Below are 17,633 nucleotides of genomic sequence, written 5' to 3'. Positions count from 1 at the left end.
AACTGCTGTACATAAAACATCAAAATGCCTTTGGCATTTTGAGAAAACCCAGTGGAATCACTGCTCAACGCACATGCATTTATTTTATTTTACTTTTTGTTCAATAGTCTAAAGTTGTAGTGTAACTCACAGTCTTCCCCTGAGTGGCCGTGGGCAACAGCGGGCTCTGGTCCAGCACCATACTCATTCAGGGCCTGAACTTTCAGCTCATATGGAACAAATGTTGGCGTTCCAGATACCACAAACTGAGAGACGTTAGCCACAGTCTCAGAGGCCCACTCTTCATCCACTTCCTTCTGCCTCCACATCACTTTATACTGCAGCCCTGGGCCATTGGCCTGGAGGCCTGTTAGAGGCTGGAGAGGTGAAATTTTAGCATTAACTCCTTTTCAATGGAACACTATAGCAGAAAATAAATGTTTGAACATATACGATATTGGTGGACAATGATAAAAAAAGAGATGTAAAAAAGAAGTAAAAGCAAAAGGAAGCTTTGAGGGCTAGGTAATAATAAAATAATATCATAGTAATATAGTACAAGGACACTCCATTGTTCCACTGTTGACGGGTCTATCGTTCAGTGAACAAAAGTGGCTGTATATTACTTTCATACCTTCCAAGTGATTACAAGATTGTCACTTGCTGTTCCAAATCCCTGTACACCTGCAGGGTTCTCATCTGGTGCTAAGAAAAAAAATAAATAAATAATGACATAACCATAAATGGGCCACAGCAAGGAGGACAGAGAAATATTTCCCAGTGGCACAGATCAACATATAAACAGTTTCAATCCAAACTATGTTATTGAAAAGATATGGCAGTTCCACATGTAGGTGTATTACCAAAAGTTAATAATTACTACCATGCCACATTACCAACTTTCACATCAGGAAATGCACATATTTGCGTCACTATAGCCTACTTGAAATGGGACATGACATTGGTCTGGTGAAATTCTTGCCACTTTGAAGTATTTAATGCCACTTGGCAAATCCGTACTGTATCTGTTTTGTGGCCACGAGGGCTGTGTTTAAGCCATTGTATGTTTTGGAAAAACTGGCATTGTGTTTAAGTCTAAACCGGGAATGAACTGCCCACATGTTATTTGATGGAGCTCATAAGTGTTTGCCTCCTCTTAGATCCTGCTAATAGACAGATGGAGAGGAGAAAAAAAACATAACCCAGCTGTCCAACTTTGTTGGTAGAGCTAATAAGGTATCCACCAAAAGTTGATGCCTGTACTGACAAAATTATTGCTGGCAGGAAAATTATGTACATTATGGGTTGCTACATGAATCTTCTTAACACATTCTGTTACAGTTGTGATGTCCAAGATAGGATCATCTGTGCTTTTGAAATATCAACTGATGAATTTTAGGCTGCGTGTCTTTAATTGTTTTTGTCTTCTTCCAAAATGGATATATGCATGTTACAGGGTGAAACTCTTGAATCAAAAACAACCATGTAACAAAAGAACTGATCTTGTTTCTACCTGCGGGATTTGTCTTGTACATCCTGGAAGGAAAGCTAGGGTGGCTGATGCCCACAGCATTGATAGCCAAGACTCTGAAGGTGTAATGGACGTATGGTGAAAGCTTGAGGCGGGCTGTAGTTTTGGTTCCCGGCACCTCTGTAAGGTTATGCCAGACACCACGGAAGTGGAGAGAGTCCTCATACTGGATCAGAAATTCTGCGTAAAAGTGGACACATTTACAAAGTAAAATGAATTGTTGAGCAAACAATCGATGAAGACACACATTGTAACTCATTTTGATAGATGGCTGAAGGGTTTCAAGCTTTGCACATCTATTATGTCAATACTCACAGTGAACATCCTTTAGTGGGGCTAATAGACTATATCAGTAATGGTATCATTGAAAACCCTGAGACAACATTATAAAACAGAACCATTTTCAGCTGGTTTTCAGGCTAAATATAAATCAAAAGCAACTTAACCAAATTTGCTAATACTCTGCTGAGTGCTCACACTATTAGGATGTGTCACAACCTCCCGCTGTAGTCTGAAAATGAATCTTTTCAAGAAGTATCTCATACCACTCCACTGAATGATGTGCCCTCTCTGAACACTTGAACTACAATCTAAAAAAAAAAAAAAAACATCTCCTTAGCTCGTTAAGTGTTCATTTGCCTTGTGCTTCTCTAAGACCCTCACTTTGGCAGTCCACATTACTGCTGGCTTCAAATTTTGGTGCCGACAGTCTATCACTATGGATAAAACAGCCAGCTCAATGTCTGTCCTGGGTAAAATGTGTAAAGGCACAGACAGAAACAGAGATGCACTGAGACAGGCAGACGGAGTAAACAGACAGACAGACAGATACACAAACAGACGCACACACACACACACACACACACACTTAAAGACATACTCTGAATGGGACTGTTGTGTTCGTCTCCAGGGGTCCAAGTGAGCTGAACACTTCTTTCTCTCGGGTCAGTCAGCTCGAGGTCAGTGGGGGGGTCAGGTCGCTCTGAGGGAAATGCAGCACAGGCAGAAAACATCAATACTGTGCTGAGATGATATTCACACTGAATTCATATTCACTTACACAATGTGAGTGGACCATGCCATGTCACAGATGGAGCAAGACAAAAGAGAAAATCTGTTTAAATTCATTTGTTTTAGCAACAGTGGAATAACAACATTAAATACTGTTGGCCACGGGTGCATTAAGCATGTTGCCGCAACCAAGTAATCCTCTCAGTCATTTCAGGATTCTTGTCATATTCCATCGGGTAATGTTATCTGCCCAGATGACGCAGTGAACGCAGTGTTTCATGCATATGAAATAACTGATGCACAAGTCAAGTATCTTCCGTAATCACCCTGCATGAAATAAAGTCTCGAGCTCACTAGACAGACTAAACTGATGGTCATGTTTTGAAGTTGTAATGATAAAGTGAAATACATGCTTGGAATAAATGAGCGGTGTGGAAATGGTGCATTACAAAAGATCCCTGATGGCACAATAGGGGGATGCCAGCTTTACAAACTACCTAACTTACATTCAGTGGCAGTGGAAATTACTTCCCCCTGCCGAAATATGAAATGTGCTGTGCCAATGGTGTAACACATGCAAAACATTATGCTTTTTTTCAAAATGGAAAAATACAATCTCTTTAAGAGGAGCTTATGAATAAAAAAAAAAAAAAAAAAACTTCACGACAAACCAAAATGGTTAGTAAATCAAAATGACAAAATACTGATCTATCCGTCAAGCCTGGTGAGACTCATAAACAGGCAAAGTATATTTCAGCATGCTTTACTAAACAAATGTGGACAGGCATGTCCCACAAACGACGCAAGCCCAGAGAACATAGCACATGTGAGTGCTCATGTGTGCTGCAGGTTTACCGTAGACAACAGCTGGTGTTGGTGTGGCCTCTGCCAGGTAGGAGGGCAGAAGTGAAATAGGTGTTTAGTGGTCAGTCAGCCGTAAGAAAACAAGGGAGATTATCTGGCTTGCTAATAACGTGACAATAAAATATACTGTAGCAAAACAACTGAGCACTGTTTTATAATCACTATTATTTGCACTTATGTATTCATAAAACTGTAAAATTATACAAGCAAATATGGTTCAAATATAAGTACAGTGGTGATTAGATAATATTACTGCGCTGTGCAGAGTGATTCCCAGGACCTCGAGTGACTGCAGCCCCTACTGCAGGCTACAGCCAGTTGTAATTGAACACTCCGGGCTGTACAGGTGCACAAATCAAATTTGCTAGACATTCCCTGTAAAAAAGAAAATATCAAAGAAGAAAGTATATATATATATATATATATGTCTGTGGAAATATTCTTTAGGCTTGATACTCCCTTTGCAAGCATTCACAGACTGACTTGCATATGTGCAAATTTTGTCGATGATTTCATATTTCTTGATGTGGGTATGTGAATATGTTTTGCACCATTTTCACCTTAAGGAAAAATATTTCTAGTTTGCAACTTTTTCTACCTGTAGCTTCAAACGCATCAGTGCATGTGTACTTATTTTTGACAACTACAAATTCATAGCACTAGTGCTCAGGTGTTTGCTACAACAATACCTTCATACAAATATTCATGCTGCTGAGATGATATTCTACTAAATCCACTGTGACCCTCCTCAGCACACTCTGAGGCAATTAACCTTGAAGAGCTGAAAGGCATTTTGTTGTGTAAGCACACTATTCGACAGCTTCAGCTTATCTGCAAAGACCCAAGAAGGATACATTCAAAAATTAAGAACATGTGAGGTCATTTACCTAGAGGATCTAAAAGGTTTGACATACCAACAACAGTGAGTTCAGCGCTGGCTGAATCATGGTCCAGGGTGGTGTTCATGATACAGGTGTACACCCCCTCATCATTCTCTACAACATCGTTGATGGTGAGGCTGTCGGAGTCTACAATGAACCTATAAACAAAAATGTAAACACAAGTCCAGCTCAGTCAGATTCTATAAAATCTGTAGGTTCACTGTACCTTCATTAAGCCAAGTAGGCCAAATGAGATATAAAATCCCAGGCTGCAAAATATCAGCAATATCAATGACACAACACAAATGTTACACACAGTACACACCAATGCACATGAGCAAAAATACAAAAAAAATCGCAACACAAGTGAAGTAGCCTAACAGATTCAGGCTGGATGAGTTATATATATTTCACAGGCAGAGTATCAAGCATTGACAGTATCGGAGGCGAGGTATCTCCAAAGGTGAGCAAAAACACTGACCTCTCATCATCGGGAAGCTCTCCGTCATCTTTGAGCCAGGTCATTGTGGGGATGAGAGTGGAGTCATGTTTCACCTTACACTCAAAGGTCACCGACCTGCCCCTCTGCACCACCTTGTACTCAGGCTGCTTCAGGATGCGGGTGGGCTCTGACGGGAGACGAGGAGGGAAGTTAACTCAAACAATATTAAAGAACCACTCTACAGAATGCAGCATGCATGGAAAATGGTTCAGCTGTAAACATTTATATTGGAAACATCATATTGTGATAGCTTTCTGAATATTACAAGTTGATACTATATACTCTCAGTGAGGGATAAGAATTTTAGGAACAGTGAGAGAGTAGCTAAACTCCAAACCCAACTCCGTGTGAAGACTGACATCTAATGGTCAAAAGTGGGGTGCTTGTTCTTTGGTGCCATGTGATGTCATGACCTTTAGAGAACAACAAGTGGTGACATCACCTGCCAGCATAGACCAGGCACTCTACTTTTCACCATCAGAGGACAGGCTTCACAGAGATTTGGGTCTGAAGCTAGGTTTAATTAGTAATTATTTAGGTTCTTCCTCAAAAGTATCATTCTCACCTTTGACCTCCAGGTAGACATGATTCTCATAAATACCAAGGGTGTTCCTGGCCACACAGGTGTATTTGCCGCTATTGTGGGCCTGAGCCACATGGACCTCTAAAGTCCCATTGTCATGAAGGATGTAGGGGTCACCATCTAAGGTGCTGGAGCGACTGTCTTTGAACCTGGGACAAAGAGGCAACCGCTGCATTTGGGCCTTTGAATAAACAAGCAAACACATGCAGAAACCAACAGAAAGAACAACAGGCCTGATTTTTCAAGGTTCATAAACTCACCATGTAATTTTAGGGATGGGTGATCCAAAGGAGGAGCAGTCTATCAATGCCCGGTGGTTTCTGATGACTTGGTAGACTTTGTTGGCTGGTGTCAGCACTCTCGGTGGCTCAGCTGAAGTGAGACAAGGGCAATTACTGAGGTGTTATTACCCTCCAAAAATCCATGGAAACAGAAGGCAGCACTGCAATATTCTTCAGTTCCGTGCAAACACCAGTGAAATGAACTTACAGAGAACATTGACAAAGGCGTTGGACAGAAGATAGCCATATTCGTTGGAGACATTACACTGGTAGACGGCACTTGATCCGGTTTGCACATCGGTGAAGATGACGGTGTCATCCTCCACCTTCCTGCTTAGATCCTTAGGGGAATCTGCTCAAGGTCAACAAAAGGTATGTATGTGATGATGGATCTGGGAATTCTGGATAGATCTATGTGTGAATATTCTGTATGGGCAAACTTCAGAATGATGGGCTCATATACAGAGGAGCTAACACTGCGTAAACCTCCTCAGTCAGGTGTGGCTTTGCTGATATAAATGCTCAACTGGTGCATGCACAAGTATCTTGCCTCGGAGTACAATTATGGCCACATTACAGATCAAACCACTGTTAAGTCCCTGTGAAGCTGCACTCTCTGAGAGCATCCCACATCCATGTGACATATTTCCATATTTCCAGGAAGTTTTGGGGTAGTAAATAACACAGATGGACTATTCAACAACATATAAACCAATGGGAGATCACTTAGGTAGACAAAGACCTTTTTATTTGATGGCATGGGGTTATTTAAAAAATCAGTGATTTTTTTTTTTTTTCTTTCAGTGGCTGGAGTTTTTATTTACGCCTACTGGTACAGTATGATGTCATCATTAAAGACACTGTTTTCAAGGAAGGAGAAGTAACATTTGGTAATAGTTGTATCTTAAGACGTGTAGGTTAGCTAATGAGGTGAAAAAGTCATTTTTTTATTTCATTGTGACTTCAACACCAGTAGCATCAGCAGCACATTTATGTCAGCTGTGAATGTGTGACTTTACACGGTCCTGTCTCATTCATTAGAAAATGACAACTCTAAACATATAAGGAAAATGAATGGAAATGGATTTGATTTTTTTCCCCAAATAGTGTGTTTTAGATGGAAGGCCAGGTTGCACTCACTCTCTATGGGGATACCATTCATTGCCCAGGTGATGGTGGGCTTGGGTATGCCACTGGCCCTGCAGGTCAGTACACCAGTCTCTCTAGGAGCCAGAACAAGGTTCCTGGGAGGGCCACTGATCCAGTATGGAGAGGCTGAAAACCAAAGAGATCACAACAGAAGGAGGGAGAATTAATCATTGAACACACTTGCCCTCTTGGCAACTCTGCATTAAGTCAATTATTAGATGAAGCGAGAGAGAGAGAGACAGAGAGTGGAAAAAGAGAGAGAGAGAGTGAGAGAACTGCCACATGTCAGGTGGTCTGTTGGGGTTCTGGGCGTTTCACCGTGAACAGACCGTTGACTGTGACGCGGATGGTGTGGTGGACAGAGCCAAGCCGATTTCTGGCTGTGCAGCGGTACTCTCCAGCGTCTGACTCCAACACGTTCACAATACGCAGTGTCTTCTGGTAGTGCAGGAAGGATGTACGCTTTGCTGGGAGATCGCCGCTCACTTTGGTCCAGGAGATCTCGGGGGTAGGCCTGGATTCACAGAGGAGAGAAAGAGCGATGATGACACTCTTGCTGGTGCATTTTTTTTTCATTCTTTCACGACCAAAGTGATGGTATTTTCTACATAGTTTCACTTACAGTCCTTCAGCAATGCACTCCATCTCCAGAACCTGGCCTCTCAAAACCATCTTGGAGCTGGAAGGGCCAGATGGGATGAGGAAGGATGGCTTCCTATCATCTGCGGGCGCTTCTGCAGTTACATGCACAGTCACAGGTAGAGATTAGTCTACTTAGCCAGGGCTGCAGAGGAGATCCAGGCCCAATCCAGGGCCTTCACACTCACCAGCTTCCCTTCACTACCTGTACTCTGCGGTGTAAGGAGCTGTTTTCTGTGCAACGGGTTTGAATTGTGCAGAAACTAAAGCACTTTAATGTAGATGCAATTCCCTTGTTTTATGGTTATGTGTAAACATTATAGCTATGTTGAACTGTGTTGCAATGTTTTCTGTGTTTTTTTTTATTGCCAATCAATTGCCCTCTGGGATTATAACAGACAGTAATAGCTTTATGTCGCAAATTTCAGAGCGGAGAGATGATGAGGATATGGCTTTCTCTCTAATACAGAATTGTTGTATTAAAACTGCTGAACAAATAATATGAGAAACATAAAACAATAACAATAACAATGGCTGGTTATATCTATGTTCACAACCTAACTTTGAATGGCATGGAAGTGATTCAGTGAAAATCATTGCTTCAGGTGAGGCGCTGTGAGATCTCTTATAGCCTCTAGTCAACAAAGAGACAATTTGATGGTCTTTCAAACAATGAGAAATGAGCTGAGGAGGAAATGATTGGTGACAGAGAGGTTAATACAGAGGTGGACTCTAAAATGAGGCAGGGCAGCAGGGATATGGGAAGAGTTATTTGGAAACTGAAACATAAAAGATTGCAGTTGACTGTTTGACAGATCCAGACAAATATACAAGGGAGCATTTTCAGCGAAGCATGTATTGAATTAATGCATCATCAATGAGAATAACACTTTAAAGCTCTGTTGTCATTTTCAAGATAGCGCAGATGTCCTAAGTCTAAGTTACAGGGTCAGTTCAAGATATTAGTTGGACCGTCATGCCATGGTCATCTAAGATATTTGTTGGAGAAACTACGCAATTCAGAAAAGGCTGTTGGTAGAGGTTGTTGGTAGAACAGGAGAAATAGTGGGGTAGAGAACGGAGTTGGGTACTTGGATTTGAGGGTTAATGTTAGTGGGTGATGGCTAGCACTTGGTGCTCTAGGGAGGGGTAGACACTAGGGGGTGCCAAAACTCACCACTAAATAAATCAGTGTCATTGTATAAAGCTGCCATTGTCTCATTGATTGCATCCACTGTAACACAACAGAGAATCAAACATGCCACACGTTGAAATCATCAAGTGATAACAAAGAAAAATGTGATTGATAACTTAGGATGAGAGTGTTCAACATCAAAACTGTGACAACATAACTTCAAATGACTTCAAATCATACATGAAAGGCACAACGAGCATATGCCATCTACAAATCCAGTGGGAAAAGCCTGGCATTATATTCACTGTAAGTGCTAGAGCGAATGAGAACGCTCTTTGTTGTTGGCACAGAGTGCATCTGAATGCCTTACAGAAGCAGTAAAACGAGCGGCTGCCGAACAGATGCAGCCATGAGATCTCTGATAAAATGTCTTTTCAGTGGGACGTCTACCACTGGCATCTCTGAGGATGAGATCAGAGATAGGAAATACTGGTTCCATCCTACGCAGTCACACTACTAGCACATTCACTCGATATAAGCACGCTGAGGATCATCCACACACACACACACACACACACACACACACACACACACACATACAAGCTCCGTCACATTCTACATTCATTCTCTCCATCATATATTCCACATTTACACAATTTGACTCTCTTTGTGTGTTTCTCGCTTTCTCTCACACATGCACACACACATGCACGCAGACTTACGGTTGAGGACCTTGACAGTGATGGGCTGTTTCTGCTGGATGGTCTGTGTGTGTGGGAAGCGAGCGTAGCAAATGTAGTCGTTCCTGGAGTCCTCCTTCAGGACGTTGGAGAAGTAGAGATCTCCATTGAGGGCCTGAGACACCCTCCTGCTCTGAGGCAGTCTCTGGAAGTCTGGAAAGCAAAGTTATAAAAAAAAGACCTGTCAGTCCAATCAGTGGCGCCGCAGGCTGCTGTCTTAAACATCAGTATAACATTGTCAAATTAATTGTGATAGTAGTATGATTACAGTAAACAAATGAGACCATGATTGCGATCATTGGTAGTCTCTGTCTCACATCATTACTACTGTTAATGAAAATTAAAACCACATTTCCCATAAATTCCACTGCTTCCTGTCACAAAGAGGATGTTTCTGCTGCATGCATGTACTGTACATGTTTGTTTTCTTTTCTCCAAAATGTTCTGCCCGATTTAACTTCCTGTTTTGTGCTATAAAGCAATCCAGCACAAAACCAGACCTGGCAGCACACAGTGTAAAATGCAGCACAGAGGCTAGCAGAGGCAGCCAATCTTAACTAGGATTCCACTGTATGTTGTTCTAGATATGAACAGCAGGCACAGAAACTAAAGATTATTACTGCAAAGAGACATCTAAGTCAATGTTAAGGCACTTTTGTCAACAATGATGTGTTGCAGTTCACGCATCTATCTAAAAACTTAGTATCCATAGTTGAAGTGCTCACTGTTGTCCATCCAGAATATGATGGGAGGCGGCAGACCAGCTGGGGGTCGACACTCAAGCACCAAGGATACACCCTCCTGTACAACGATTGGCTCATTTCTCTCCTTCGACCACAAGGGGGACCCTGGATTGGTTGGAGGATAAGTAGGGATACACAGGTCATTGCGTGAGTCTCATTTTTCCAAAACACTTGGATGAAATATGGGTTGCTATTGGACTGTGACTGATGTGACAGAGGTGACCAGGTGAGATGGGAGAGATGTAGCCGGACCGTATCACAGTAATCAAAAGGAAAAAGACAAGGGGGATGTTTACAGTAGGTCTATCCACTAGTCACTCCTGAAACAACCATGCTGCTTTCCTCATGCAACTGTTACCTTGCAGGAAGAGTGCTCTGAAGACTGAAATTTCAACTTATTTATCAGAAAAAGAAAAAAAAAGGAAATGAGTTTCAATGGATTATCAGATGTATGTACCAGATAAGTAAAATGGAAGAAAAGAAGATTAACTGAATGAGATGGAGTTTCTAGCTGAAGTTCAGGGACAAAGACCACGCCTCACACACACGTGCTCTTTCCCAAGTATCATTCTATTATAACCTATGAGGCCTCCCAACATTTTCCCCCCACTTGGTCAGAGTAACCCCCCCCACCGCCCGACCTGACCCCCTTTTTTTCCATTTCATTTTTACTCATCTTATTGTAGGAAACCAAGGGGTGTATGAGGAGACTCACAGACTCCTCAGCAACGAGACGCTGCCCCCACTCGGAGTGGGAGTCATGAGTCAGCTCATACAGCTCCAGATTTGCCCTCACCTTCTCAACTCATCCGCGACTCATCAAAATACTCCCTTCCCTTCTGTCCTCTCATCCCTTACCACCAACTCCGAGATCCCCATCAGTATCACAATTTCATTAAACTACTGAACACCCTAAGCTGTGTGGTCTTTTGTTACTGAATTTAGTGATAAAACCGTGCTGCTTACTGGACTGTCGTATGACTATGTTGTTGGACATGGCAGTCCCGTGTTCATTCCTGGCTGTACACTGGTACACGCCCTCATAATGCTCGGCCTTCTCTCCACTGATGTCCACCACCAGGGTTCCCGAATTAGGCCTCATGATGATGTTGGGTTCCTGGTCGATGTCAAAGTGGGTTCCATTTCTGGTCCAGGAGAAACTGAGGAAGCATCCAGATTGCTGTTATACAGGCTCAGAAAAACTGCTTTATGCTCATGTGGTGAAGTGCAGAGTGAGCACTTGCACCACACTGTCACACAGAGCTAGCTTGGCCTAAGGAGGCACTGAGAAAAGGTCTGAAAAAATATTTACTACTTATTATGGAGGGCTGAAATAGCTGACTTTTAATAGTTGTGTGTGCATGTATATGTGTGCATGTTTCCAGTGTCAAGCACAACAAATTAATCAGGGAGGCATTTGTTAAAGCGTAGGGAGGAGGGCGGCATAATTTTGAGTTGTTTTATTAACATTTTTGAAATGACAAAATGTAGGCAGGCTATTTAAAATAACATTTCCATATGAGAGTTAAATCATTCTTGCACTGTGCATGTTCCACAATCAGGCCACAGGCAAGGACAATGTTTACAAATACAAATAAAAGCTTTATTTGGTGAGTTTGGATAAATTGGAGCTTAAACAACCTTTATGTTTGTTTGTTTGTTTTTAATTTCAGGAAACTCTGCCACTCTCACAGACTAAGCTTTTCAATAGGATTTGACATTGTCAGTGTAGGTTGTGGCCCATTATATCTGAACGTTCCCCTGGAATATCTTGCTGAGTAACAGCATAACTGAATAAGGATGGGACAGAGTCCTACCTGGGATGAGGCTTCCCCTTTGCCTCACAGTGGATGATAATGTTCTCTCGTGGGTCGATGATGTAATCCTTAGGGGACTGGTGAGTTATGGTCGGTGGCTGCGGCACTACAAGCAATCAGAAAGAGGGTGATATTCAATCATGACCTTTACTGCATAACTAAGCTTGTTTCTATTGCTGAATCGACCACACAAGCAGTCCGTACCAATCACATGCAGACGTACTACACTGAATTTCATCAGTGTTTGCTGACAAATACAGAAAGCTCTCAGCCTGTAGAACGGCAAAAGGGCATGCAGAATGCTCAGGTACAGTTGCATCATTATAATGATCCTATGTTTAATATATTCCTGTAAACGGAGGGAAAACTAAACTAATGGACTATGACAAGACAAATGCAATGAAGATCCCATGCTGTATCACTCTATTGCAAATGTCACTGTAGAAACACACAAACAACAAAGGCAGCAAACTAGGGGACAAGGAAAGCATTGCATGCAAAATGTTCAAATTCACTCCAAATCACACGCAAAAGCAGAAAACACAAACTAGTAAAATCAAAATAGAAAACAATATAACCCTTAAAGCACAAAATACTGCTTGCATAACCTCTGCAGCAGGCACACACTGGCTTGGGACTTACATCCTTCCAGAACTTTAGCGTTATCCCCAAGAATCAGCAAAAAATAAAAAATAAATTAAAAATGTGACAGTAAAGAGAACCAGATGTTAGTTGTGAAAAATAACTTCCCGCATTATTTTTGCTTAAAGCAAGGTTAGGACAAGGCCTGTGTCCAGACCGGGGAGGCCAGCCTTCAAAGGCCAGTGACTCCAAGCATTGCTCGCTGGTCAGTGACTCCACATTTACTATGTGCAGAGGCTCTAACAACACAAACACTTCAGGCTGTGGGCCCTGACAGTAGAACTGGTACATTGTGTGTTTTTGCCCATATCAGTCAAATCAAGGAACACTGGGTCAAGTGCTGCAATAGCAGAGTACACTACATAAAAGTTTTTATTCCAAAATGAAATACCAAACATATGAAAAATCGGTGTCTGACTTCTCATACAATGACTAACAGAAGGATTCATAAATAAGCAAGTAAACAATTGGATACTCTTTAAAGAACTATATATAACTATAGGTAACCTAAGCCCAAAGATTTTACAAATTGGGTAATCTGTATGTTTAGAGATACTGAATGTAATTACAGTATACTCTTGCAAAATGGATGTAAATAGCATTCTGGAGTGGAGCCTATTACATTAATAGTGATTTTGAGAAAAATGTCCACACTGACACAAACCTAGCATTGATGCATTTGAATTCTGTGGGATTTGAATGTGTATTGAATGTTATATGCTGCTTACGGTCTAGTGGGACCTCCAGTGCACTGACAAAGTGTCCCAGGAATAACACCAGCAGTGCTGCAGCCATCCTCCTCCCCTCCATCATTGGTATGTGAAGCATAGGTCTGCCCCAAAACACAGCGAAGTCCCGCCTCTCTCCTCAATCACACTGTCTGAGGACACGTGCACATTCACAACTGCAGGGGAGAGACAGAGAGACAGAGAGAGTGAGAGAGAGAGAGAGAGAGAGAGAGAGAGAGAGAGGGAGAGAAAGGTATAGAAACAGGAACATAGATTATTGGGCTGAGTAGCACATCCAGTAACCATGGCCATCAATCATAATACTGAGTTTGTTCCTTTTTGCATTCATCAGCTGGTGAAGGAGAGAGAAAGTGGAATGAATGAGAGTAGAATGTCTGTTCACAGCAGAGGTGAAAGAGAGAGAGAGAGAGAGAGAGAGAGAGAGAGAGAGAGAGAGAGAGAGAGAGAGAGAGAGAGAGAGAGAGAGAGAGAGAGAGTCACAGATAGCCCTGGCCATGGATCAATGCTAGTTGCCATGCAGTGCAGTTTGCTGGAAGCTATCTTTTTGATCTAGTGCGCTCCAATAGGGAATGACACAGCCCACATGGGCTCATTTAGCTCAGCTAATCACTGCCATGGCCATGGTGCCATTAGGCTTCCCTGACACACTGATCACATCAGCCTGCAGATGACATGTCAAGGGACAAGACAAGGGGACACTCACTTTCCCTTCCATTCCTCTCTTGGTCTTATCTGTTTGACTTGCTGACTGGATGACTAAGCAGTTGCCTGATCTGAAACAAGGTCACATTCTAAACACTGGGACGTCATTCGCTCACATCAGGTATGAGATTATTGTTTTGAGAAACATCAGTGATTGGCCAGATTGCATTGCTTTATGAGGCAATGCCCAATGGGAACGAGGGGTTCATCAGGGTGTTCAAGTTCAAGCAAGGTGACTGTTTTGCACTGCCTGGTGAAAAGCTAATTGTCCATTGATTAACTGTTAATTAGGTGAGGATTTTATTGTTTTGCAAGGTAATCTTATTATGCCACTATCAATAATCTAAGTAGTGGTTGGACTGTGAATAGACTGGAAAGTGGAAAGTAAATTAATAAGTAAAACAAGCGTTTCCCTTGTTGCCAGACAGCTCAAAATTGTCATAATACCTTCATTAAACCAGAAGCAATTAGTTTTGAGACAAAACAGCACAAACCACACATACACAAAAATCAGTCTCAGGTCATCAAAATCAGAAGGCAACCAAAAGCTTCAATGGCTTATAATGAACATTGAGTAGCAAGTCAGTATGGCTTTGATCAGCAGAGTGTTTTTATTCATATTCATCTGCACTATTCAGCACAGCAATAAAGACACCAAAATCATGTGTGTGATTCATTATTCCTGTATGAATTCACATGCGGGCTCTCAAATGATGAGTGGAAAAAAAAACAAACAAATGAGCACACAACTTGAGAGGAGTTGTTTTCTGTCTTTTAGGAACTGCAGTGTGACCTTTTTTTATCTGCCTGCCTGCTTCACCTGAGGCATCCACTGGCACACTACTACAATGTCACAGCTTAATTTGGAGCTTGGGCAGACTAATTTGTGCTGTTATCTAAAAAGCACACTATCAAATGTGCTATTTTAGTGCATATTATTGTATGAAAGAATCAAATAGGACCCACTAATGCTGGAACTACTGCGTATGTATGAATCCGTCCCTGTGCTCTCCTGCCTGGGGCTGTGGATGGGTCAGGGCTGGGGAAGAGATGGAGGATGGGCTGGGTGAGCTGAGTCTAGGACCGTGGGCTAGGCTAGGAAACAAGACAGCCAGGCCCTGGTCCTCCTTTGGGAACTAATGTATTTGTTAGCATTGCCTGCCAGTCATGATTCAGTACCAGCCCCAGGAGTGTCTGGTAGCAGGGGAAGAGACCAGGGCTAATGTCTGCTGCTCCTGCTCTCCACTACTTCTCTCCAGGGAAGGACTGTATTATTCGCCTGGGGCAGCCAATCACACTGATATGTATTGTAGACCATCAGCCATATCTGGCTTGGGATTTGACATCAAAGGAGCTATGGGGGCATTTTCATCAAGCATATTTGCAGATTTTAGGTTGGTGTGCTGAACCTGCACGGAGCAGAAAACCTGCAACAGACTCTCATCATCAATGATTGTTTTCATCTTGCTAGGTGGTAGAAATTCAGTTATCACTTACAGCCCCTCATGATCATAAGTAACATACTGTCATTTGTAATCTTTTCTCTATGCCAATTAAACTTATAACTTTTGAAAGTTATTAATGCCAAGACGACTATAATTCTTCACACCCACAAAATGTAGCATGATCCTGGCAATGCACAGAATTGGGTGGAGTGAAAAAGAGGACAGTGTGTGACAGCAAGAGAATAAATGTGTTAATTATAAATTTTATGGTGAATCCCCGAAAGCCTGGCGATTCTTATCTGGAAGGGAGCCAGGGCTTCATCCAGGATTCATTTCCCAATTTAATGAGGTGTAGCAGCTCAGCTCCAGCTGGTCAGTGTGTGTGACTGTGTGTGTGTGTGTGTGTGTGTGTGTGTGTGTGTGTGTGTGCGTGTTTGCCTGAATGTGGCTGCATATCTACATGTGTATGTGTGTCTGTATGCATATATGTGTATAACAATCCCTGTAAAGTGTGCCGCAGGGCTGACCCCTCACATCCTCCCAATTGTAGGTTCAGAGTGGAAACCCGTGGGGCTTTCAAGAGGAGGAACCAACCAACACGATGGCCTGGGGCTACTGACATCCCCCACACCCCTCGTGAACCAATGACTGTTCAAGAAAAAGGAAATTACAGACTTTCCCTAATTTAAAAGTAATGGTCTGGTAGTTTCATGTTCTAAAACCTCAACCCAATACTTCACTTTGCAGAAGTGGCAAACAGGGCTACAACTAACATTTTTTTTCACTGTTTCACTGTTAATTGATCAAGTGTTTCTTTCAGTTCACAGATTAATCATTTCATCCATCAAATGTCAAGAGTAAGGCACATCAGAATCTAGCAGAGCCCATGTCTTCAAACTGTTTCTTCAGTCTGATCAGCAGACAAAAAACTCAGTTTTCATTTTATATACACAGAAAAAGGTATAATCAGCAAAGCTTTGGTATTTTTGAGTGTGACTAAAACAGTCCATGATGTATTAAAATGATTATTTTCTGTCAATTGATCAATGAATAGAGTGATAGTTTCAGTACTAGTGGCAAGGGGCAAGAGCCCACACAATGTGTGTTCTAAAGTTTCCACACTTAAGTAGCCCGTGACCTTAAAGGAGGAACTATAGTCTGAAGCCCATTTTTCATATTTGTCTTAGAGGAGACATGCAACCAGCAAATCCACCATTATCGTGTAAACTGTGCATCTTTTGCTGAAACAACCAGTGACGCCAAAGTAAACAAAGCTCAATTTGCTGCAGACTGCTGAGGCTGTGGTAAAACACTGGAGAGGTGTGTCAAATGCTGTCAGGCACTAGATAAAAATCCAAAAGGAAATGGGCTCTTTGGAACAACATGACAGGTAGGTGAGACCAGTGTTCCTGCAATGTTTTTAAGCTATTCTTCAAGATGCATGACACAGGGGGGCTATGACTAAAATACTGTCTCACTAAAATGAAGTTAAACTCACATCCACGGTAGTTTTTCAAAGACAAGGCAATATTTAATTGTTGTATTTGCAAAGTGCTTAAAAATTATTACAGCCTAAATAGTTTTTCAGAGTAAAATTAATGTCAGCGCAGTATCAGGCTGCAATGTTAATTACTGTCCACAACTATATTACACCACCTTGTACTCAGCATTTGCTTTTTTCTCTCTGTTCATTTTGTCTGGGGAGAAAACACTCTGCCCTTGTGTAAAAGCTGCATTGAGCTGCCTGGCCTCTCATTCAGTCCAGCCTCTTCAATTACCCCATTGTCATTTTCCCATGGCCAGCTACTTCACCATCCCCAAACTAATTGGTTTTGTGCACATGTAGAAGCAGACGCACACATACTCACACTCAAAGGCACATACACATTTGCGCACACTGGCTGCAGAATGCGAGGGTCAGAATGTGTCATGGCGCGCAGATGGAGCTGACAGGGGCACGAGGACTGAGAATTGAACCGCACCACGGTGTAAATGAATAGCAGTCAGCAGGGAAAAAGGCACAGTTGAATTTGACCTACAGCAACAGACAGCACCGCACCATATGCTTTATGCTAGCCACTAGATATGATACTGTCATTGTGTGCGCCAAACAATACTGATGCAACGCTGCAACACTAACCAAATCACCCGTATTGCATCAGTTCTGTACCGTTTTAATGTCTACGATGAAAGACAGCCCTGACGTTCATGCCAAGCAGCCTAATTAACTCCCATAATCA

General features: G+C 42.1%; 1 protein-coding gene across 1 annotated transcript in view; it reads right to left on the bottom strand.

The window, feature by feature from the left end:
* Positions 1 to 17,633, bottom strand: part of LOC115360611 (neuronal cell adhesion molecule-like) — a 41,443-nt gene that overhangs the window by 11,460 nt on the left and 12,350 nt on the right. Inside the window, exons 2-21 of the mRNA XM_030053605.1 lie at positions 13,226 to 13,401; positions 12,498 to 12,509; positions 11,856 to 11,961; positions 11,005 to 11,198; positions 10,021 to 10,143; positions 9,278 to 9,448; positions 8,598 to 8,654; positions 7,404 to 7,515; positions 7,111 to 7,295; positions 6,773 to 6,907; positions 5,841 to 5,984; positions 5,612 to 5,723; positions 5,334 to 5,500; positions 4,748 to 4,895; positions 4,300 to 4,424; positions 3,377 to 3,406; positions 2,391 to 2,492; positions 1,493 to 1,690; positions 614 to 684; positions 131 to 356 (exon numbers count right to left, since the gene is read on the bottom strand). Coding sequence (XP_029909465.1) covers positions 131 to 356; positions 614 to 684; positions 1,493 to 1,690; positions 2,391 to 2,492; positions 3,377 to 3,406; positions 4,300 to 4,424; positions 4,748 to 4,895; positions 5,334 to 5,500; positions 5,612 to 5,723; positions 5,841 to 5,984; positions 6,773 to 6,907; positions 7,111 to 7,295; positions 7,404 to 7,515; positions 8,598 to 8,654; positions 9,278 to 9,448; positions 10,021 to 10,143; positions 11,005 to 11,198; positions 11,856 to 11,961; positions 12,498 to 12,509; positions 13,226 to 13,325 — 2,518 coding nt within the window. The 5' untranslated portion in view covers positions 13,326 to 13,401. The remainder of the gene's footprint in view (positions 1 to 130; positions 357 to 613; positions 685 to 1,492; positions 1,691 to 2,390; positions 2,493 to 3,376; positions 3,407 to 4,299; positions 4,425 to 4,747; positions 4,896 to 5,333; positions 5,501 to 5,611; positions 5,724 to 5,840; positions 5,985 to 6,772; positions 6,908 to 7,110; positions 7,296 to 7,403; positions 7,516 to 8,597; positions 8,655 to 9,277; positions 9,449 to 10,020; positions 10,144 to 11,004; positions 11,199 to 11,855; positions 11,962 to 12,497; positions 12,510 to 13,225; positions 13,402 to 17,633) is intronic.

This window comes from Myripristis murdjan, chromosome 6, assembly GCF_902150065.1.
Source record: "Myripristis murdjan chromosome 6, fMyrMur1.1, whole genome shotgun sequence".
Taxonomy (NCBI): Eukaryota; Metazoa; Chordata; class Actinopteri; order Holocentriformes; family Holocentridae; genus Myripristis; species Myripristis murdjan.
Note: the sequence above shows the minus strand (reverse complement) of the source record. Positions and strands in the feature narration are given on the sequence as shown.